We start from the raw sequence: 24446 nt of genomic DNA, 5'->3' as shown, positions 1-24446 counted from the left end.
TTGAACAGAACACCAAGGGCACAGGCTCTAAGAGCAACAATCAATAAATGGGACCTCATGGAACTGCTTTCTGTAAAGCAAAGGACACTGTCATCAGAGCAAAACAATAGCCTATAGATTGGAAAAAGCTCTTCACCAATCCTATGCCTAACAGAATATATCCAGAATATATAAAGAACTCTAGAAGTTAAAAAGCAACAAATCAAGTAATCCAATTAAATAATGGGATACAGTGCTAAACAGAGAATTCTCTATAGAGGAATATCTAAAGGCAGAGACACTTAAAGAAAGCTCAATGTCCTTAGCCATCAGGAAAATGCAAATCAAAATGACCCTGAGATTTCACCTTATGCCATCAAAGTGGCTAAGATCAAAAACTCTTCACAGAGACTTGCAGTAACTGAATGGCTTACAGTTACATCAGGGGAGAGCTAAGTGTGAGGAGACGTGCATCTCACAGGGGTATTTCCTGCTACAGTTTCACAGTTCCTCCATAAGCACTGGGGATTGCACGATCTGTCTTTAGTTACAATTTACAGTTTATAGTGAAGAAAGCTAGTGAACATTACACCTGTAAGTAAGTGATCAGCTCGCTGGGGGATCTAACCAAAGTACAGCTCCTGGGAGGTGGGTCAATGTGCCAGAGCTTGGTCTACAAGCTGGGCTCATGGCTGGAACAAAGCAATCCGTGCCCCTGTACATCAGTGATCTGTAAAAAATATAATGGACCCAGAGCAAGATGTCAGGAGATGCAGTGGGTCACAGAGAAAAAAAAAATTTTAAGAAAGGGCATGCTGTAGTGGTTTGGCTGAGGACAAGGAGATTTGAAATGAGGTGAATGAAGGAGTGGAGCAGTTAGTGTGACCACAATGTGTAATATGCATGTAATGAAATTATCAAACAATAAATGAACAAAAGATGAAGAAATAGCCCTATAGCTCATAAAGCAACAATATAAGAAAAAATTTTGGACAATTATGCTTATTCTTAGTCGTGGTGGTGATTGAGTGCATTCAAAATGCTGAAAGTAAAAATGTACAAATTTCTCTCCCACGATCTTGAAATCTACTTTCTGTGGAAATCTATTTTGCCAGAAAGAGCATTCTGCCTAGAACTTCCATAATGGTGAAAAACTGAAATGTTGTCGTCTTGAAGGCAAAATATTCTGAACTATCTTTAAACACTTAACAATTTTATTTATTTTTATTAATTATACTTTATTCACTTTGTATCTCCCCATAAATCCCTCTCTCCTCCCCTCCCGATCCCACCTTCCCACCCCCTTCTTCACGCATGTCCCTCCTTAAGTCCACTGATAGGGGAGGTTCTCCTCTCCTTCCTTCTGATCTTAATCTATCAGATCTCATTAGGAGTAGTTGCATTGTCATCTTCTGTGGCCTGGCAAGGCTGCTCCCCCCTGAGGGGGAGGTGATCAAAGAGCAGGCCAATCAGATTATGTCAGAGGCAGTCCCTCTTCCCATTACTATGGAACCCACTTGGACACTAAACTGCCATGGGCTACATGTGTGCAGGGGTTCTAGGTTATCTCCATGCATGGTACTTGGTTAGAGTATGAGTCTCTGGGAAGACCCCTGTGTTCAAATTTCTGTTCTGTTGCTCTCCTTGTGGAGTTCCTGTCCTCTCCAGATCTTACTATTTCCCACTTCTTACATAAGATTTCATGCATACTGCCCAAGTGTTGGCCATAAGTCTCAGCATCTGCTTTGATAGTCTGCAGGGCAGAGACTTTCAGAGGCCCTTTGTGGCAGGTTTCACTTAACAATTTTTAATTGTTCTTGTATTTAACAGGCATCTTTATAACTAGCAGATAAATCTCTTTGGAATATGTTAACAGACCACTGGCTTCCACCAGCCCAAAGGCTGAGCGTGCTATGAGATACTATCTAATGCCTCTGCTACAGATTTCCCCAGTTTGCTATAATACACCTACTTGATATTTTCATTAAAGTATTTGAATAGTACCTTGATTCATGGCTTCTATTTGTTTCATTATTACAAAAACTTTATCAACTTCTTCTCTTGTTGGAGCAAAGCATTTGTAATAAACTCAATCCATGTTCCTGGGAAATGACCACTTATATTTCCCCCTGAAATCCAACTCTCTTATTCTCAATAAAGTGAGAACTATGTTTTGCAATGAGCCTCTAAGTAATTAATGGGGAAAAATTCTGATTTCAGAAAGTATATTTAGGTGGATGTGGTGCTAATCACATTTGGGAGGCCGAAGTAAGAAAGATGTGACATTGAGGGCAGCCTGGGCATCTTAGTGAGACACTAGTTCACAGGGGGTGGGGAGAAGGAGAGGAGGATAGAAATTGAAAGGCAGAGAGAGACAGAGAGAGACACAAAGACAGAGAGAGAGACAAAGAGACAGGCCAGGATCAGTCAAAACAGAAGTTTTTAAAATATTGCTGATACCGTTAGTATTACTCACAGAGGTAACATAACATGGGTCTAGCCATAGTTTAGGTAAATTTTCAACTATGGTTTTATTTAAGGTGTTTCATGTCTTTTCCCTGGAATTCTCCTCATTCTGCTATCCTTAATTTGTAGACTGATCCTTTGACCATGCCCCAAATGACTCACATGTTGCATTCATGTGCTTCTTAAAATTTCTCATTTTCCTTGACAAAATTATCCAACTTCTCTTTCTTGTCTTCAAGCACTGATATCCTACTGTCCACATGATTATTCTGTTGATGAGATATTGCACTTAGCTTTGTATTTGACTTAGCCAAATTGTTTACTTCAAGCATTATTCTAGCTTGAATGCTCTTACTTATCTCTATCACATATTCTGAATTGTCTTTATTGTTTTATTTGTTGGTTCTCTCTTGGAATTTATCCAGGAGTTAATTCTTATTCTCTTTGGATTCATCTAGGAGTTAATACCTTTGAGAATATTTATTTTCTTAGAAAAATATTTATAATTTTACAATTTATTCTTCTGGAGTTTTGTCTAAATTAATCTCACTAAAAACTGCATGTTTGGTAATTTTGGAGGAGACATACTCTTGGCTTTTCTTGTTGCTGATGATTTAGGATTGAACTTGCACCCCTGAAGGTGATTTGCTGATTCAGTTTTTGGTGTGAGTTTCTGGCCTCCCTTCACTGAGTACGTGTTTGGATCCTTGGCTTATTTGGTTTTATACCAGCTGGATGATGTTTGAAGTTCAGGCCTGGAGACCCTCCATACTGTCTTATGAGGGGGAACACGGCACTGATGCCAGCACAGTTGGGAGGGGTACGATCTCTGATCTCACTAGTAGGTGTTCTGCTTGAGCTGGCATGGAAGGAAGGGGGTGGTGCAGTTGTCAGGGATGTTGTCTCTAAGACTGAGGAAGCAGGCAGGGTCTTGTGGCAGTGGGGTTGGGGGTAACAGAGGTTGGTGGTGTGGTCTCCTATCAGACAAGTCAGCAGGGATTGTGGAGGGTCCTATACATGACACTGGAGTTTGGGATGCCAGAGTTAGCTAAGGTATGTGCAGTTTATTCTTTTATCTTTCCTTATTTCTCAATACTTACTAAATGAATCTTTGTTACATATCCATTCTCTGTATGGCTTTAAATTACGTACCTTTGATTCATTTTTCTTATTTGCAATGGATGATATGATAATACTAATCTTAATGAACTATTGCAAGGTATCACCAGATAATACACATAAAGAGCTTGTAGCGCCTGTACTCATCCTATCATTCAGTATTTGAGGTATTGGACTGGTGATCTGGATTGTCAGCACATATTAGTGTATGTAATTATTTAGAAAACTAAATATAGGAGGCTGACTAAAACACACAGGTTTGTTTTTAATGTGTATTAGAATGGTACAAGGATGTGTCATCTTTAATTTGGCGATTTAATGGCAACACTTAACAGCAAAACTAAGTCTGAAGCAGGTTTCCTTGGCTGGGGGGTTAGAAGTCTAACCTGGGATGGTTGTGAGTTCAGTCTGTGGCCTCTCTCCAAATATTCCAGGGGAAGTGTAGAGTGAGCAGCAGTGCTAAGAGAGAATTCTGCCCAAGAGAAATTTAAACTGTAGATATCAGGGACTGTATATTTTCTATCTATCTCTTAACTGTCCTTTAGCTGACTAACCAGTAGCTATCATCTATATACTTACATATTTATCTATCATGTATTATTTACTATTTACTTATCATCAATCTTATCTATCAATCATCTATCTACTACCCATAATCTATATATCTATCATCTGTTACCTATTATCTAACATTTACCTATATGTATTTATTACCTGGTATGTATTTAGTACTGTTTCAGTTGCCTCCCTTCTCTCTCTTCTTTCTCTCTATCACTATCTCTCTCCTTTCTATATTCCCTTCCTCCTTTCTAGCTATCACTCCCTTAAATTCAAGCACACAATAACTTTACTTTTTAAACAAGTTAATGGCTTTTTTATGTTATGTCTTCAAAGAGAAAAATAAGTTTTTTAAAAAATCAAAAATTGATTAGTAAAATAATTTCTATAGCACACCTTGATAAATATGAGATTTCCCTTTTGCTCCTCTGCAGGTTTTAGCTGAAAATGAATAATTATGAGCAGGATAAGAACGGAAGGTATTCATTCACAGCAGTGGGTGAACCATAACCATATGCTTATTAGCATCACGGGAATCACGCATAAGACTCTGGGGAAATGCTGCATCTGAAGGGCATTTGTTATTTATAAGGCTCTCAAATTCTCTTTTATGATTGCAGAATTCTCATCTCAGTCTATACTGTGTAAAACAATGAAACCCATCCTGTATGATTACTATAATCACATACTGTTAGAGATCTCTTCTGTAATATGGAAAATATAAGCATCAGTTTCTTAAGATGATTTCAAGGAGAGTTGTCTTTGAAACACTCAATAGGCAAGAGGTGGGGGCACTTGCCACTATCAAGGGGAAGATCACTCTGTTATAACATAGGTGTGATAATGAAGCCTCTGCTATTTAGTTGTTCCTTTGCACCAGGGACATGATCAAGTGACCCTGTGACATAGCTCTGAACCATGATTTACCCTCTTTTTCTGACCCTTCTTCACAGAGCTAGAGCCTCACCTTAATCTACTGCTGTGAGGTCCTATTTGCTGTCTCTGGTGTCCTTTGCCACTAGCACTGGCAAATGCCAGTCCCCTGAGTCTCTCCTTCTATCACTAGGTTGGGTTTGCAAACTGATTTTGCTCTCCTCTTCCCTTCCACCATTTGTATATTTGGAGACAACTGGGAATAATAATGATTTGAAATTTTCTATTTCCTCTCCTTTTTTTTCAGATGGCAACTCTAAGTGAGGGTATCCGAGGATCAGCTGTCCTTTACCAAATACCATACAAGGTGGTGCACACAAAGTGCAAACTCTCTGGGTCTCCCACTCAGAACAGTTGTGCACTGGTGCCAGCTGAAAGCAGGGGAGGCCCTTGAAACAAATTCTCTATGGTTTAGTCAAGACTGACAAGCCAGATAAACCCCACTCCCTCTTGGAAAGAGGTGAGAACAATGGTACCTTTAGCCCATTAATCAACAGTGTTATCACATCAGATGAAGCTATGTACTATTGTGCCTGCTGGGATCTCAGTGTCTCAGCATCTGAAGGAACACGTAAGAAAACCTTACTATCCCTCCTCTTCAGCTGCACTCATAATCCTGAAGCCAGAAAGGGATCATAGCTCTCTCAATAGTAGGTTCACAGGTCATTGGACTGTGTGGGTCTTTAGGACTCACTTAGCTCAAAGCTGTCACTGCAAATGGGGGAGCTGGAGCCTAGATAGATACAAAGGTGGCTACACCTCAGTGCCTCTTCCTGCCTCTTTTATGATCAGTGCTGAGCCAAGCTTCTTTTAGAAAATATTTTGAATAGTTTTAATTCTCAATGTGGCACAAGTCAGAACCATCTGGAAAGAGAGTATGAATGAAGAATTGGCATTGGATTGTGATGTTGCTTGTAAAATTACAGTGATGTCAGTGGGTGAAAGTGTATGACTTTTCTCTCTTGCATGTGTCAATAGTATAATATTCTATAAAGCTATATATATATTATTATATATCTATATATATTATTATATATATTATATTATATTTATATATATTATATATTATATATTCTATAAAGCTAATATATATATTATATATATTATATATGTGAATCTGTGAATCAATTTATATTGCTTAAGAAAACAGCCTGCTTGTCATTCTCATAGAAGTCTCCAACTAGTTAGGAACCAGAAATCATTAAAAGACAGCAACATTTCTGGAAATGAACTGATGTGAACTCAATGCACAAACTATTGTGTTGTCTCAAAATGCAACTTGGGGGCTGAAGTGGTGGCTTAGTAATGGAGAGCATTCTGTTTTCACAAAATTACCTGATTTGGTCCTCAGCATGCACACAACTACTGGTTAACTCCAGTTGATTGGATTTTTGTCCTTTTTTTGGCTTCTGTGGGTACTGAGCATGCACATGCTATAGTATCAGCATGCAGCCGAAATATTCACATTTGTAGAACTAAATTTTAGCATTTACATTTAAAACCATATTCAGTACATAATTTTCTTCTACAGTCTTTTCCTTTCATCTGATTGGTGGTTGTGAGTGGGCTGTTGATGGTCAGTCGTTCTGATCACCAGCAATCCTCGATCCTCAGAGTAATTCAGGCCTGGACCTTTGGGTGTAGAAAGGACATGGGAGTGAACCAGACCTATTGGGTCCTCACCTGGGCTCCAGGGCATTTCTGGCCATTCCTTTCCTCCTGTTGAGTTGAGTGTGTGGAGTTCCCTGAACTACCCTCAAGAGATTAGTTCCCCTGGATTTTCAGAACACTGGAATTTAATTTCCACATTGTACTTAAAAAAGAAATTTATAATTCCATGGGAGATAGAACTGTTTAATTTTATTTTCTTAGGTGAGAGAAAGTAGGAAGTCATTGAAGAAGCCATTTCGTAGTCAGCACCTTTGTGATGAGGAATCGTGATGGCAAGAGGTCATGTATCACCATTATATATGCAGGGCTTCGTTTACCAGCCTTAAACTTTGTCTGTTGGGTACATTTCAATTGCCACTGCTAGAGAGCTTTGTCCCTTTAGAGACCCCCAAATTTCTCAAGGAGTGGCTTTGGTATTTCTGAGAACAGGCATATTTGATGAATTATCTTAGCAAGGTCAACAAATTAAACATCTGCATATTTAAAAAAAGAGAGACTTACTTCTCAGAATCTGTTTCCTGCTAACTTAGAAAAGTAGTTGGTTTGAGGCTTTTTTTTTTCTTTCTTTCTTTTTCCTTCCCACTGTCTGTTGATACTTTCCAGTCATTGGTACCTTAGAAAAGAGAAGAGTTTGTGAAGTTAGTTTAGAAGAAAACTTACAAACTCTAGGTCGACACAAAACTTTCCAATGGAATCCAAGTCAGCTTTCTAAGAGAGTCCCTAAATGGTTCAGCACAACGAAACTCAAGAGGGCTCATGTTTTTGTAGAAGCTCTAAGCAGTGTGAAAAAGTCATCATGGATCATGGTATTTGGAAGTGGGACAAAGCTCAGAGTAATTCCCTCAGGTAAGGAAGCTGTTGAATTGTTATCTTACTAGTGTATAATCAGTGAGATTTTTTTCTTATTTTTAGAAAGAAAAAAAAAATTATGATCAACTATGCCTGACAACAACTTCACAGTTATGAGTTACTTAATATAGAAATAAAGCTACTTTATAAGCAATTTTTTCCTTCTTTGTCAGTCAACAAACTGAAATCCTGCATTTAAAATGCACAGACTAAGTAAATGTTAAAATACATGAAGACTAAGTGTTTGATTATGCTGTTCACTGATGTTACTATTATATCAGGTTACTTATTGTAGACAGTCTTTTAAGTTGGACTCCTCAATGGGGAATTTTACTAATTTCTTCTCTATATATTTGGGAAAACACTTTGTGTTCCTTTCTTCAGAAAACTGCAAAATTTCTAGTCTTGGTTATGACTGCATGCCTAAGTACAGTGAAAGTACATTCTTACAGTAGAGTCTAAGGATGTCGACACATCCTTCCCATTTACCTGACAGCTTCACATAGTGTGAGAACAGACAGAATTCATGACACTGAGACACTTGAGTGCTGTCTGAAGAAGGCCCAATTTAATGGAAAGTGCCTGTTCTAAAAGACATTTGAGTCCTAAGACCATGAAGAGACTCTTCATAGCTCTGCATCTGCATTTGATCATCCAAGCTCTTAGCTGGCAAGCAGTTCCTGCCAGAATGGGAGTGAGGGTAGAAAAGACACAGACTCCACACTAAAGGGATTCTTGTCCTGAGGGTTCATGTCCTAGATGTTGTGATTAGGCCTCACAAGACCTTGGACTGTGGCTTTCAGAGAGATGGGAGCCTCTGGCTTCCAGGAGTCCTTTTCATTCTTAATTTGTGTAGTAGCTATTGCTTTTAAAATCCAAAGTAGCATGAGCACTTCACATCGAAAACATATAAGAACTGAAATGTTGTAGGTGCAAGTATTTTGGATGAGTGATACTTGAAACGTTGGCCGGGAAAAAAATAGAGGGTATCATCACGTATTCGTATTATGCTATTAAAGAGAAAAATAATAGGAAAAACATTTTGAAGGCTAGGCATTATGCTAAGGCGTTCGTGTGCCTGCGGCCATTATTCTACACTCCTTACAGCTGCATATCTTACAGCTGCCCGGACTCTCCTGATGAGGCAGCAATAGAAATAACCACAGGTCAGCAAATGCATAGTGTAGAATGAAAATTCAGTGCTCTGGATTCTGTCAGAGAATCTTCAAGTCAAAAAAAAAAAAAAAGATTCTCTCAACAAGGAATAGCTTACAAGGTCATCTTTAATTGCTCATATTCTTAGGTGGGAATTGCAGCTCAGAGATAGAATTATTGCCTACCATGCCAGAAGAGCCACTCCTAAGAAACCCATGAATGGGGTCATGTGCTCTGTGAAATAACTCATCTTTCTTCAGTTGGAGTTGGATCCTAGTAAGAAGTCATGCTATGACCATCTAGATGCCAATCATTTCATTCATCTGATTCACCAAATGCCCATAAATATTATTTAATATAGATTTACTACATATTCAAATACATGAGTACTGTTACTGGTCCATTTTAACTCTATTTGCATTGCTTTCTTTTCCATAATTTATTTTTGCGAACTTCATTAGCACTATGTTTACCCCATTTCTGCTGCAATCTTTCCCCCCACTAACACACTAATATGCCCTCCAAATTCCCTCTTAAGTTTATGGCCTCATTGTTTACTCAGAATTATATTATGGAATGTATATTATATTTTATATTGATATATTTACAATATATTTTTTCTATTATATACATATATTAGAATTAGTGAACACACATCTATATAACGAATTTCAAATACAGTGTGCTGACCCCCTTTAGTGTTGTCTGTGTTTGTGTAGATGCTTAGGCTGACCACGCAGTACTGGATAACCCAGCAGAGGCTCATGCCTTGAGAAGTTTGATTTTCTCTCTCTCAGCAACCATTAATTGCCTGTAGTTTTTCATCTAGGAGAAGAACCTTGTCAGATTTCTCTCATACAGACTGGCATGTTAACTGGTGGAGTTGTTTTCCAGTTTTATTTTGGCAGCCATATTCTTGAGACTCCATGGGTGTAGCTTCCCTGTCACATGAAAAGGAAACTCTCAGCAGCTATCCTGGTCCTCTGTCTTCTGCCGTATTTCTGCCCCCCTTTTCTGGGATGTACCTTGAATCTTAGGTGCAGGGCTTCTGTAGGAATAGGCCTGGACACCTTGGCCAATTTTTATCTGCAGTTTGACCAGCTGAAGTTTTTGTAATGGTTTCTATATGCCAAAAGGACGCACTAAGCTCTGTGTACAAGGATAGGCATTTGAAATGCAGTTAGGAATTATTCTGGTTTGGGGAAGTGGCTCTTCTCTAGGGTTTAGTAATAGGCTCTCCTATAGGATAGACAACCTCACCAGCCAAGAGAAGCAGGCTAGGTTTACAGTGTTAGGCAGTTTTCTCCATTTGAGAAAGCCTAAATCCAATAAGATGGCTACTGTTTATCCCCAAGATATACTTGGCATTACTGCCCTTTAAGGATATCTTTTCATCTGGTCATTGTGGTTTATAGGTCATTCATTGTTTTTCTGCCTTGGCAGTTTGCATATCTTCTTCTGATACTATGAGAGCTAATTCTCAGGAAGGAGGCTTCCAGGTTAGTTCCATCTCAATTCCTTCAAATCCTATATCTAGAGTCCTGTATCTAAAGTCTTTTCAGCAATAGGATCATACTTGCAATTTCTTGGTGGCAACCAAGAGCAACGTTAACAACCTGTATTGTTTTGGAGGTATCTTGGACTCCCCTGATCAAAATCTAAAATGAATTTTCTCATGGTTAGCACTGGGCTTTTGTGAGATAGTCTATGGATGAGGAGAAACCCTGTCAGCCTAAATGATCTTCCTGTCTGCCTCCCCCTGCCGCCCTCCTCTATGTGTGTTTTATTTTGAATAAGTATTCCCTATGGCTTCTCAAATCTCTGTAGTGTTATCTGTCCTTTCCCCCTCCCTCTCTCTGTCTTGCTCTCCAGTTTCCTTTGCCTGTTAAAGGCTCCCCCATAGCAAGTGCTCTTAGTTGCTGAGTGATCTCTCCAGCCCCAGTTTTTTTTAGTTATTTGTATATTCTGGATATGAAATCTGTCAGATATGTAGCTTCCAAAGGTTCTCTCCCACTTCTTCATCTCTCAATTCCTTCTTGTTCAGAAACTTTTTTAGTTTTATAAGTTCCTTTAATGAATGTCATCTCCAAAGTTAGCATTAACTGAGTCTGTATAAATCTGATATATTCTCTAGGTTGTGCTTTGGCTCACCTTTTCACATAAAGCATGCACAAAGCCTATATACACAGTCACCCCTGTATCATAAGATACAGTTTGTTAAAGAAAGCCTCAACTGCTAAATTCAGCCTTTGGTATCCCAGTCATAAAGCCAGGACTAAGAAATGTATCTCCCACCATCCCAAACAATCAGTCTACAGGGTAGAAAGGGAAACAGTTATAACATGCAAATTTGGATGGATTATTTTAAATGCCACTTTCCAAAATCTATTTAAGAAGAAATAAAGTAATATCCACAAGGAGTCAGCCAGCTAAGAAACAATAGAGATCAAAATGGAAACAAGAAGAGAGCAGTTGTGGTTACGTAGCAAAAGACATTAAAAGAGAATGCAAATCATTTGGAAAGAAAGGTTTAAAAACAGTCCAGCCCCCAAGCTGAGAGTAGGTTAGATGTTGGAATGAGGTGTTGTGGACTTATAGAGAAACAGCAGGGACTGCAGAATTGGGCAGATATCCATGGGCACAGCCAAGGGATCAGTTCAGTGGGGACTAGTGTATTTGGAGGGAGATGGCCACTGAAACAGGCAACCCACCTTGTGACATTTCTTATGTGAGATAATATCGAAGGGGCACATTTGAGAATCTGCTAAGTAGAGGGTGGGCTAACTGAATTACAGATGCATGGGGAAATGATCTATGCTTTAGACAGTGTAAGAGACAAAGAGTGGGGACACTAGGCAATAGAGAGCATAGATTAACGTCCTAAGAGACATCAAACAGTCATTCCCTGTACTCCTTCATGCATCATGAACATGTGCTCCACCCTGAGAAAACACAGGAGATGTAATAAAGAATCCATGCTGGCCTGTGGCACAGCAAAGGCCAGATTTCAAGTAAGCTCCTCCAGTTAACATCTGTCTCCTGAAAGTCATGCAAAAAGCCCTGTAAATTGGGAGTGTCTTTAAAGAGGGGACAATAGAAAGTTTTGCAACCTATGGTGGCTGAGAGTCTACAGTGGGTGCTAACTCAGTCGTGGTTTGTTTTCCTAGCACTGTACACCAGATCATGTCAGATTTATTGAGCCTCTAGTTCTCTCTAATAATTCTCTTCTTATATTTTACATTTTCTTACAGGCAAACATTTGGGTTCAGACATTTCTCCCAAGCCTACCATCTTTCTTCCTTCTGTTGCTGAAACAAATCATGATAAGGCCGGGACATACCTTTGTCTCCTTGAGAAATTCTTCCCTGACGTTATAAGGGTATATTGGAAGAAAAAGAATGGTGATCAGATTCTGAAATCTCAAGAGGGAAACACCGTGAAGACTGGCGACACATACATGAAGTTAAGCTGGCTGACTGTGCCTGAAGACTCAATGGATAAAGAGCATAGATGTATTGTCCAACACGAAAGCAATAAGAGAGGTCATCAAGAGGTTCTGTTTCCTCCCATAAAAAAAGGTACGTGTAAGTTAATGTAAATACAACTTAGCAGAAAATGTATGTAAACGATTGTTATAGTTTGTATTTATAAAAGTAAAATATCAATCTTCCTTCCATCTTATTACATATGTTGTAAACACAGAACCATGCTGTTTGTCCCAGAGAATGTTACAGGTGGGGAAGAACTAGCAGAATATTTGTGTTTAATTTACTCAGCTTTAGTTATGTTATGTGAAATGTGCACATCATATCATATTTTTAAAAATGTTACTGGATGAATTATTTGAAAGAAAAACATGCCTGAAAGCCTCTAGCAACTCAGTGTATGAAATCCTGAAATGCTGTTTCCCCTTTTGCTTACCTCACTTGATCCAGACGGAAGAACAATACTCATCTTTCAGAAATGTTCTGCCATGTAAAATAAACAAAACCACCCAATTCAATTTCAATAAATTTTGTCTAAAATATGTTTTTAAATAACAAGACGGTGCCCACACAAAACATTTACATTTACTGCCACCTCCAACTACAGCAACAAAATATAACTATTTGTCACTGAAGATATGTGGCAGTCTGAGGCTTTCTGGCTTTTGTTTGAAGTATAATTGGTATACAGCAATCATAATTCAAGTTTGGATGAGGCTAGCATATGCAACACCTTTCTGTTTTCTGTGGCGAATGGCTTTCTTGCCATTGGTAAATGCAGCCCCTGAGGTAGACATTTGCTGTGTCACCTGTATGCCAGACCCAAGTGAGATGTGATAAGAGTTTACAAAGAGTTGATGTCCCAATGGCTGCAGTGAAGATCCTGTGTTCATTTAGAATCATACTTAACTCAGGGACCATGTCCTAGATGCTTTCACACAGCGAGGCAGAGGACTGAGTGGGCAAAGACTGGGAGAGTGACAGTAACCAGCTCATGGTGTGGGTATGTTGCCATCCTGAGCTGAAAGCATTGGTAAAGCCCCCAAGTAACAGAGAAAAAGAATTCTTTTATTTTCTCCCATGTGGTTTACAAGCCTGTTTTATCTTGTGGAGAAACATACAAATGACAGAACATGGGGATACCTTTGACATCTGCCTCAGTAAGTCTTGGTCCTCTAGAATACTTTGTTTCAGCAGAAGCCAGCAATGTCTGTAAAGTTGCCTGCCTTTACCTAAGGTCGTCATAGAGAGAAAAATGAATTAACAACAATGAAGGAAGTTGCTTGCCACAGCATAGCAAACCATGACAAGACAGTCCCTTATTCTAACTCCAGCTTAGAGATAGAGGCAAGTGAATATACAAAGCAGGAAGCTAACATAGCCATTTTATTAGTGTAATTGTGGTATGACTTTTCTAGTGGTCAGGGAAGAAATAAAAGAAGAACAAAACCCTTGGCGATGGAGTTGTTTAGAGAAGACTTCTAGTTATTAAATTTACTTACAATGAATGCTAAAACAAGGGTTTTCCCTATGTGTCTCATTGTAGGAAAGTGATCAAGGGCATTTTTTCTAAAGCATTCAACAGAGAACTTCTGACAGGGTGTCTAGAAAGACTTTTTCAATTAAATTTTTATTTTTTTATATTAATTACAGATTATTCATTTTGTGTCCCAGCTGCAGCCCCCTCCTCCATTCCCTCCCAATCCTACCCTCCTTCCCTCATCTCCTCTGTCCTTTCAAAGTCCACTGACAGGGGAGGTCTTCCTCCATTTCCATCTGACCCTCGCTTATCAGGTCTCATCAGGACTGGCTGCATTGTCTGCTGTGGCCTGGCAGGGCTTTTTGGTTTGTGTCTTTGGTCTTGCTAAAAGCTTCGAAGTCAAACTGATGTGATTATGAAAGGACATGAAGCTGATCTCTAAGACTGCAATTACTGTTGGCTGAGGGAGTTTAGAAACACATCGATTATATTACTATTAACTCTATTCTTTGAACCTCCATCAGTTCATGCTGACTGTGATTTTCATTTATCTTTTAGATAATAAACTCACTGAAAGAATAAACCATATACTTTTAGAGCCATTAAGACAGATATTGAAGATAGTTAGAAACTAAACATGACCATATTTACATTTTCATTAAGCATACAAACACACAGTCATCACACTCATATATATGTGGGTATAATATATGTAATATATATATATATATATATATATATATATATATATATATACCTTTTTCTTGCACACAGAACTTGTTCTTCAATAAAATTTTGTAGTGGAAGGAAACCCATATGTGTGAGAACACATTTATCAGAAGAATAAGCTCAAAGAACAGATGTGTACTTTTCCAATGTCATTTATAGCAATTAAGTACCAAATTATTTTTGTGTTAAAAATCCATAGTTGCCTCATTCCTATCTCAACTCTTACACAGAAAACTAGAAATATAACTTGGGTTATCTGTCTATACTGAGAAATAACTGCACTGAGATCTTTGGATATTATAAGGAGAATTGAGATTTTTAGCAGTTTTTTTTCCTTAAGACAAGGTCTTACTTTGCAGCTGTGGCTAGCCTAAAATGCATTGTATAAACAGGAATGCTTTTCATAATGTGACCCAGCAAGTCAAGCATGTTCAGGCCAATGTATTAACTGTTATTCTTTTTAATTTTTCATTGCTCATGCATTTACACATCATCTTTCTCATAGCAGAAGCTTTTGTAGGACCTATGACTCCACAGGAAAATGGATCTGGTAGACGAGGGTTGAGCATTTACATTGATGTTAGGATTAAGGGGGAATCTTTGTGAATTTCAACATGGTCACACATAGAAACCTCATATATGAATGTCACCTACTAAATTATATACAGTACAACTGATGTTTCTGAGGTTACAAGGCTCACATTGTAATGTCTGTCTTTCTGTTGACATTAAATGTATGTGCACATGTGTACAAATAGATTGTTAATATGTTCATACAGACTCATATACAAACACAGTAAAATAAGAGCTGACTGATATTTGCTTTCCTTTCCTTTGTCAACACAGAAGCTGCTTTGAAAACTGAAAATGGTAAGTTTCAGATTGCATTTTCTTCCTTCTAGTCACCTTAACTTTTGAATCCATCTTGCTTTAGGTAGAAAAAGCAGAATGACTGAATTTTGCAAAACAGACTGAGTGCTATGTGACATTTAAAGCAATCAATCATTTCCTTGGCATCATAAAAAAAATGACAAATTAACAAATGAGAGGATTCAGTGAGAAGCTCCGAATGACTACAAAGAAAATACGTCCATCCATATATCCATCCACCCAAACACCCACCACCTATCCATCCACCTACCCATCCATCTATCACTTAATGACTGGAAAAAGTGTTATACTGAGTTATTCTAGTATGGCCTTTAAATATTGATAACGAAAAGTTAAACCCTAATTTGATTCAAAGAACTACACACTTGACAAACATAAATTCTACAAAGGCTTGTCTTGTCTGTCCCCAAAAAGTGACTATAGAAGAATGCATGAGAATATAGAGAAAACGATATATTCTTAATAGGATAAAAGTTTACATTCTTTCTATTTGTAGGATAAAACATAAGGCTTGGGAGGAAATGGTTACTTATCTAACAAAAGGCAAAGTGCCTCATGTCAAAAGAATTCACATTCTATAGCACTAGAATCTTCGCAGAATTCAGAACCCCTTGGTTTTTGTTTGTGTGCAAAACAATGAGATTCATGATGCCATTTTCATCCATGTGTACCTTCCTTCACTTTGTTCCTATTTGCCCATGGTTTCCATCACTAACCCTTCCTCTTCACTCTTGCTGGAATCCACAATTCCTCTTTACTACTTACATATTTGCAACCTCTGCCATTCAGAGAAATCATGCACATCTTTCCTAGCAAGTCTGCTTTATTGTTTTACATGGTGATCGCCAGGTCCATTCATTAGCCCTTAGATGACAACTTCTTTTTGAAAAACTTTTTTCTTAACACTTCTAATTGAAATAGAATTATATGACTTCCCACCTGCTTTTCTTCAGTCCAGCCCTCTCAGTTTCACTACCTCAATGTGCCCCCAGTGCCCCCAGACTCCAATAGAGATAGTATTTTAGGGGGTTATATTTGTTAATGCAATATATATGTATGCAGAAATTTATACAAGTAGAACCTATTGAGTCTGTTTTTGTTGTTTGTGTGTGTATGGTTTCAAAGCTGGCTACTCTACATTAGAAAACCAGAAATGGAGTTCATCCCGGGTAGAGGCTAATTCTCCTTCGCTCAGAGGGCACAGTTGTCTGTAGTGCTTTGAGTGGACTCCACCAAGATCTTCCCCTTCCACTGTAACATGTCACTTGACATTGCCCTTGTTCTCGTCTTGTTTATGAAGATGTTTGCAGGGCAGACTGTTTCACAGCAGACTTCCTGGTTTTCTAGCTCTTAAAATCTGTCTTCTCCCCCTTTCAGGATGTTACCTAGTCACATGCAGTAACTGTGACGTTGTTGATTTAGGGTTGGCCCTCAGGATCCATTGATCTCTGGATTGTGTCCAGTTGTTATTTCTTGGTTTGGTTTTTATTTGCTGTTAAAAAAAAGGCTTCTTTAGTAAGGGGTGTTAATAGTTGTTTTGTTCTAAGGTGCATAACTTCACTAGCTCAGGAACCTAGCTAGTTTTCAGTACCAGGCAGGATTTCCTCCTATAGAATTGGCTTTAACTCCAATTGGAAATGTAATGATGAAGTTTGCAGGTAAATTTGGATGGACTCAGAAAAGATTATATTGAGTGAGGTAACCCAAACCCAGAAAAATAAACTCTCTCTATATTTTTTCTCTCACATGTATTTCCTAGGTCCAAATTCTCAGATGTGTGTATACAACATGGCATAATCAGAGAAAATTAGAACTTATAAAGAGACCATAGATACAGAGGACTTGGGTGTGGAATAGCAGAGTGTGTGTGATATGAAGTGGGAAGTAAGGGGAAAGAGGCTTCAACTGGGGAGGAAGCAGAGAGATCAATACGGATTTTTTTATATTCATCTAAAATCTTTCATAACATTTTAAATGTATGTGCACACATACACACACATAAGTGCACATTCATTGAAGAGAGTTAAGCTGCTTGGATGACAATGCATTTCTTAACAACTATAGAATAACAAAAAATGCCAGCACCAGATATACAAATCTCTCAAGAATACGGAGGTGAGTGTAGTCCTCAGTTGCGTCTACAGGGTTGACTGTGGGACCCTATTGCTGGAGACACCACACATTGAAGATACATGACTGCAACCACTGACTCTGATCTAGAAGCCTCCTTCCTGTGGTTTAGCTCTCATGGAAACACTATGCAAGCTGCCAAGGGAAGGAAGCCACTACCCAGCTACAATGCCATGAACAAACATAACCGGCAACATGGCAAAAATATGCAGAAAGGTGAAAGAAATGGGTAATTCCTTCTTTATGACTGAACAAAACACGGTAACCTTTGTTGATGGGTATCTAGGCTAGTTCTTCATCTTGGCTATTGTGAATAGCGTTACAACACTGATTTTCAAACCTCTTTCTGGCATGCTGACTTACCCTCCTTTGAATATACCCAAGAGCGGTACAGCTGGGTCATATGGTAGTTTAATAATATCTTATTTTTGTGGAGCTATCACAGTTCCCACCAATAATTTATAAAAACCTATTTATTTTCTCTTTAGGCAGTGATTATTACTTCTCACATCCTCTCTAGTATTGGGTCATTAGTTTTCTTAGTGATTGTCATCCTGTTTGGGATGAGATGGAATCTCAATGTAGTTTTTATTTACATTTTCTTCTACTCTACTGCTTTGAGTAATCACTTGTTTCTATTTTAAAGATGTTAAGGTGAATTCTTGAATGATTTATCTAAGACCTCTATTTTTTTTTTCAGATAAACACTGGTATCTGTACACTGTCCTCTCAAAAATACATTTGTAACATCCCAAAGTTTCTGATAAGTTTCTCTTTCATTTTCCCCTAGATATAAAAATAGTTTATATTTCTTTCCTGGCTTCTGTAATGATTCACTAATCATTCAGGGTCATGTACATTTTGATACATTCATGCTATTATAGTTTCTCTTGTTACTTATACCTAGTTTTGTTCCACCATTGTTTTGAAAAGATAAAAGATATCATTTCTTTTATTATTTGTTAACACTAGCTTTATAACACAAAATATTATCGGTTTGAAACAATGTTCTATGGGCTTTTAAGAAAAATGTGTATTCTCAATGTGTTAAATATAATATTCTCCAGATGTCAGGTAAATTCATTTGAAGTATGGTACAGTTTAATTTTGAGGTTTGTTGATTTAGTAATGTCTGTCCTTTGATAACAGTGCGGTATTGTAAGTAAAACACAATTAATATATTTATCCATCCCTGTTTATTTCCATCACTGTCTCTTTCACTCAATATTCAATCCACATGCTTTTATAATTATAGAACCTTGATATAGTGCCCCTTTAGTGAGGTTCCAACCTTCTTTATCTCTCCTCATGAATTTTGGATTGATGTCTACTTATCAGCTACAACCACAGCTACTTCTACTTGCTTGGGGCTTCTACTTGCCTATCAAATTATTTGCGTTCTTTCATTCTGTACATTTCTTTATGAGTTATAGTTTTCTTGCAGATAACACTTGTTTGAACCTGGTTTTCATTTTGTTTAATTTAGCAAGCTGGTTGGCATATTTTCATGGGAGAATTAAGATCATTTACATTTTAGATTTTTACTGAACGGCTTTGCTCATTTCTATGATTTGTGCTGGTTGTATTTCTGCTATAATAATAGTTTCTTCTTTTCATTCCCTCTCATTTTTATTAGGAATTTTCTGTGTTGCTGAGCTGCCTGTATATGGTTCTCCTTTGTTCATATACTCCCCTCATGAAATTTCCTCTTTGCTGTTCTCTCTGGTTGATACTGTCTTTCTTCCTCTTCGATATCAAGTTTCAAGCTCCTTCTTCAATGCTGGCTCAGTGGCCACAAAGTGCTTCATTTTTGTGCACTGCACAAAAGAACAGTCTTTTTTTTTTTTCTTTATTGATTTTCAGATACCATTTCCTGGATACAAATGCACAGATCATGAGCAGAATTTTCAGTTCTGAAATTTGTTGCTCTGATATTTCTTTGCTTTAAGGATTTCTTTTGAGAGCTCCTAAATCCAGACATGTATGCTGCTGTGATTTGATATTTTTCTTTTTCAGTTCTTCATGGGTTTTTTTCTAGCATAGTTTTCATATCTTGGCTTTAATGTGCCACACAAAGGTTCTTCTCTGATTGTGTGTATTTGGGATTCTCAGTACCTCTTGTGCTTGGATGCCTATATCTTTCCCTGGTTTTGAAATGCTCTATTAATTTTTTTAATACATTTTTTAGACCTACAGTTAGTTTCCTCCATTTTAACTTAGCTATGTCTCCTACCCCGTGACTTCTCAGGTTTATCTCTCGATCATTTACCAGAAATTATAAATTTGAGATCATGTTTGTTTTTCTTTATTTATCTCTAAATGTAATATTTTCTCAAACATGTATTCTATTCCAAATACTTTTTATTTTTATACAAATATAAATATTCCACAAGTCTGATGCTATTTACAAAGTATTGCGCACATATCCTACATGTTAAATCCACACTACCCTTTAAATATTGGCTCTCTCATTTACTGCCGTGAATTATATAAGCTATTTACAATTATTAATTTGTAGTTAGAATACCTAGAATTCAGCTCGCGTTAGTGTTGCAGGAGAATTGAACACGGTGATGCCTGAGATGCATTTAGCTCGTGCCTGGTGTAGCAGTGAGCACAGGACAGGCAGCAGCTCTTGCTAATACTGACCTGCATGTCCACAAGCCCCTCACCTCCAGCAGCCAAGCATATGAACATGAAATTTGGGGAATCGAGTGATTGAGAAAGCTGTGGCTGCTTAGATTAAAAACTCATGTAAATCAGACTCCCTCAGAGGCATCTGATTCTGTTGTTGACCCTAAACCCTGAGGTCAGACACATTCACTGGGTGAACATGACCAGGAGACCATGACACATCAGTGCAGAAGTCTGAAAATCAGCCAGTTTGAAGGTTTTTCCATTGACCATATCGTTGGTGAAGCTTTATGGCAAATTTTGGGCATGGAGGTATAGACTCAGAAGAAAAGCAGACAAGCTGGCATTTTGTATTTCAGGGGTGTTAAAAAATGTATATTTCACAAACTTTGCTATCTTTGTGTGCAAAAATATAAGACAAGTGTTTTCTACTGAATTTCAGAGTAACGTCAATCATTCTGGGAATTGTGAGCCTCATATTTTAATACTGCTTCTCCAGTCTCTGTCAACACTCATATGTATTAATTCACACACACACACACACACACACACACACACACACACACACACACATTCAAACAATAAACATGAATAACTAACTAGTACTTTAATTTCTTTTAGATGTGACAACTATTAAAGTTAATCCCAGAGAAAGTGTTTCGAAATGGGAAAATGGTAAGATTTAATATTTGCTTGCTTTTGCCTCATGAGAAAGTGTTTTTCTCCTCTTTATCACTTTATGTTCTGAATATCCTTGGATTAATGTTAATAAAACTACTGTTAAATGTAGCAAAACAGACTGAATTACATTTTAAATCAATCTTTTCCTCCATGACTCTTTAGATTAGAAACAATTTCCCTCTGAAACTTTGTTTATGAAACAGAAGCTTTCTCCCCTATCTTTCCAGCATCAGAAAAATTTGTACTGTACTGCTCAGTCCTTGTCTATAAAAACAAAAAAGTAATTTTCTAAGAAAAATTAAGAATTAAGATGTGCAAAGTAAGTGTTGTGAGCCAAGCCTATAATTTTAGCACTTGGGAGGTAGAGGCAGAAGGATCAAAAGTTCAAGACTAGCCTGGAATAGATGAGAGTGTCTGTGTTAAAATCTGTTCATGTGTTTGGGGGGGAGAGGGGTCTGAGAGAGAGTGTGTGTGTGTGCAAGGTCATGTGTGTACATGCAAGTACATATGAAGGCTAGAAGAAAACCTTGGGTGTCATCGGAGACAGGATCTCTCTATGTAGCCTTGGCCATCCCGGACTTGTTTTGTAGACCAGGTTGGCCTTGAACTCAGAAAGATCCACCTGGCTCTGCCTGAGTTCTGGGATTACAGGTGTGTGCCATAGCGCCCAGCATCTATACACCATCTTTAAGACAGGTCTTTCATTAGCCTGGAACTCAGCAAGCTAAACTGCCAGGACTTAGGGAGCCCCTCGTAATATGATTACCAGAATGTACTCAGGCCTGCCTTTTTATGTATGTTCTGAGGTTGAAACTCAGATTTTTATGTTTTCAAGACAAGCACTTTTACCAATGGATGTATTTCCCAACTAAAGACCCTGTCTTAAAAAAAATCAGATAAGATTTTTGAATATGGTTTTTAAACCTAATTCTTTTCTCTCACATGGAGCCATTCAGAATTTAGGTCATTTAAATGAATTAAATACAACGGATGTGAATCATTTAATAGGTTGCCTGGTAAAGCAATCATCATTCTACAAGTATGAGCTTTCATTATTAGTTCTATCTGATGAGCTCTCTCTCTTTCTCTCTCTTGTTTTCTCTCTCTCTCTCTCTCTCTCATGCATGTACACAGGCACACACACACACACACACACACACACACACACAGAACATGTCAAATAATGGCCATGGTAACTCACTAGAACTTTCTCTCCTTCTAGGAAACAATACTACTGATATGGAAGCTTGCAAGGCAGAAATAAAGGGTACGTCTTATCATCTGGTTACTTTTACCTTATTATAGAGAACACGATCTCAATCACTTTAACTCTGAACTTCTCTGATTTAACGAAAGAGCTATAATGGCTAGAACTGCAGTATTGACGGAGTAACCCATCATTTCCTAGTCATATCAACAATTGGTCTGCATAAAGTATGAATTTGATCAGGGGCTATAGATTTTTTAGTAGGTTTTTTGTTTGTTTGATTTTAGCTACTAACCACACTTCAAAGCACCTATAAAATTGCTCTTAGACAAAAGATCCTTGACCTGGGTTCTACATGTGTATCTTGTATATTTCTATTGTTATTCCTCTCATACACTTTAATAGCTGCCTCCATTTTTCGGATGTGGTCAGGGAGCTAATATTAAGTCCTCTGTACATATCACAAATTCAGATATGAGGACAACTGAGATTATCAATGGCAATTTACGTATTCGCTCATATATTCCATTTCCTCAATGTCAAGAGCTCAGAATCTGAGTAAACACATGAGACTTGATGATGAAGGACAGAGTTAAACATTTCATTCCTTCAGTTCTCTTATCTCAAGGCCAGGAAGAACCATGGCCTTGACTCAGTAAGCAGCTACTGTAGCTCTCCAATTCCATCATTGTATTCATTGGTGACAGCACATATTTCTTACAAAACTTCATTAGAGCCTTGAGATGGACAGGTGAGTGTTTTGGGAAATCTGGATAGACAAGTTCCTTCAGGCTTTTCTGCTGTGCCCTCTTCTATAATCTGTGCTCCCTGATATGCTCTCATTGGGTTTTCAAGGACTGTGCTCCTGACATAGCAATGCGGGCTTCATCTACAATGCCCCAGATTTTCTGTGTTGAATTTGTGCTTGTATTTTTATTTCTGAGATGACATTATACTTAGAGATATATAAAGAAAGTAGCTTAATGTCACATCTTTGGACAAAGACTTAGGCAGAGGCTCACTCAATATATATTTGGCAAAGTATTTCTCTGTGCACTCTGTTTATTTTCAAACTGAAACGAAAATTATTTCTATACCAAAAAGTATTAATTTATTACAAAAGGTGAGAGTTTCATGTGCAAAGATGCCAGAATATTGCTTAGAACTTAATTTGTACATGATAGACATTATTTCGACAAGTTGAAAGTGAAGAATTCTAAACTCATCCCCCACTTCACCTTCAAATGATCTAACTATCCCAAGTGCAGCTTCTCTTCTCAGCAGTAGGTCAGTTAGTCACAAACTAACTAACCAAGGGCTGTTGTTAATCTGACTTCCAAGATGAGTCCTCTTTCTAGTTCTGGAAAGAGTGTTTAGTGTTGACTTGTCACTCCAGTCTGCACAAGTCACATACACACACACAAAATCACTTATGTGTGCCATTCTGACAAAAGAGCAAATGAAACTAATGCCTGGTTCTTTTAGATGTGCTGCAGCTTCAGCTCACAAACACCTCTGTGTTCTACAACTACCTCATCCTGTTCTTCAAGAGTCTGGTCCACTTGGCCTTCGTTGTATTCTGTCTGTTGAGAAGAACAGCTGTGCCTTGCAATGGTCCGAGTTCATAATGGATGATGAAACGGGAGGGTACCATTGTCTTCATCCTTTGCTGTACCTCAGTATCTGCTGAGGGTCTGGTTAATGTTGCTTGTAGCTTCGACCTCCTAAAAATCACATATGTGTAACTTTATATCATGTTTTTAAAGCAGGGAGAAAAAGGATCCACTTCACTCTACAACAAATAGTAGCCCCAGGAAGCACCCAGCCATCCTAATCCTTCATCTCTAAGTCTGTCTAAGAGCACAGAGCATGACAGGCCCAATGTAAACAAACTGCAGCTTCTAGTTGCCTCACTTCATGCCTTAGAACCAGATAATGCCCCCAAAGCCTCTACCACATGCACTGAAGAACCTTATTTGAAGTTGAATTCTGTGCTTTGTTTTGCCAAATAAAAATTAAAAAAAAAAATAGGCCTACTCTTTGTGTTATCTGTGCTTTTATTTGTGACAAGTGATTGAAGGTTTAAGCAAGATGACAAAACTATATTCCTAAGTCTGCCCCTTAGATAATGGTTGGGACAATTTTCTGGAGCAGTGGGTCCTAAGAGCCACAGTCAAGTGCAAAAGCCAACGTGACTGTTCCCTTTGGGGAACTAGGCCTGGGCCATTTGGTTTAAGTCATTCCAGTTGAAGCAGAATGAGGTCTAGTAGGATGTGTGCTGTGTGATCAACTCTGTGCCTGTTTCACCGTATCGTGCTTCCCAGTCCTCACACTGTTCCCAGGAGAGCTGTCCATACCCCAATGAGGAAAGCCAATAGAGGAGATTAAAACAGGGACTGTTGACCTGAGGACCTGGGTTTCAACTCTGGACCCAGAATTTATTATTATTATTTTTCTGTGTGCGATCCAATACTGAACT

At 38.1% G+C, this 24446-nt stretch overlaps 1 gene segment (V, D, J or C); it reads left to right on the top strand.

Annotated features, from left to right (window-relative positions):
* LOC132649198 (T-cell receptor gamma chain C region 5/10-13-like) overlaps positions 1-23997 on the top strand; it is a 31243-nt gene extending 7246 nt beyond the window's left edge. The window contains 6 exon segments of the C gene segment in view: positions 7518-7572; positions 11982-12308; positions 15271-15294; positions 20701-20754; positions 21983-22027; positions 23453-23997. Coding sequence covers positions 7518-7572; positions 11982-12308; positions 15271-15294; positions 20701-20754; positions 21983-22027; positions 23453-23595 — 648 coding nt within the window.
* The last annotated feature ends 449 nt before the right edge of the window (positions 23998-24446 follow it).

The sequence above is a fragment of the Meriones unguiculatus genome, chromosome 19, assembly GCF_030254825.1.
Source record: "Meriones unguiculatus strain TT.TT164.6M chromosome 19, Bangor_MerUng_6.1, whole genome shotgun sequence".
In the NCBI taxonomy this organism is placed as follows: Eukaryota; Metazoa; Chordata; class Mammalia; order Rodentia; family Muridae; genus Meriones; species Meriones unguiculatus.
Note: the sequence above shows the minus strand (reverse complement) of the source record. Positions and strands in the feature narration are given on the sequence as shown.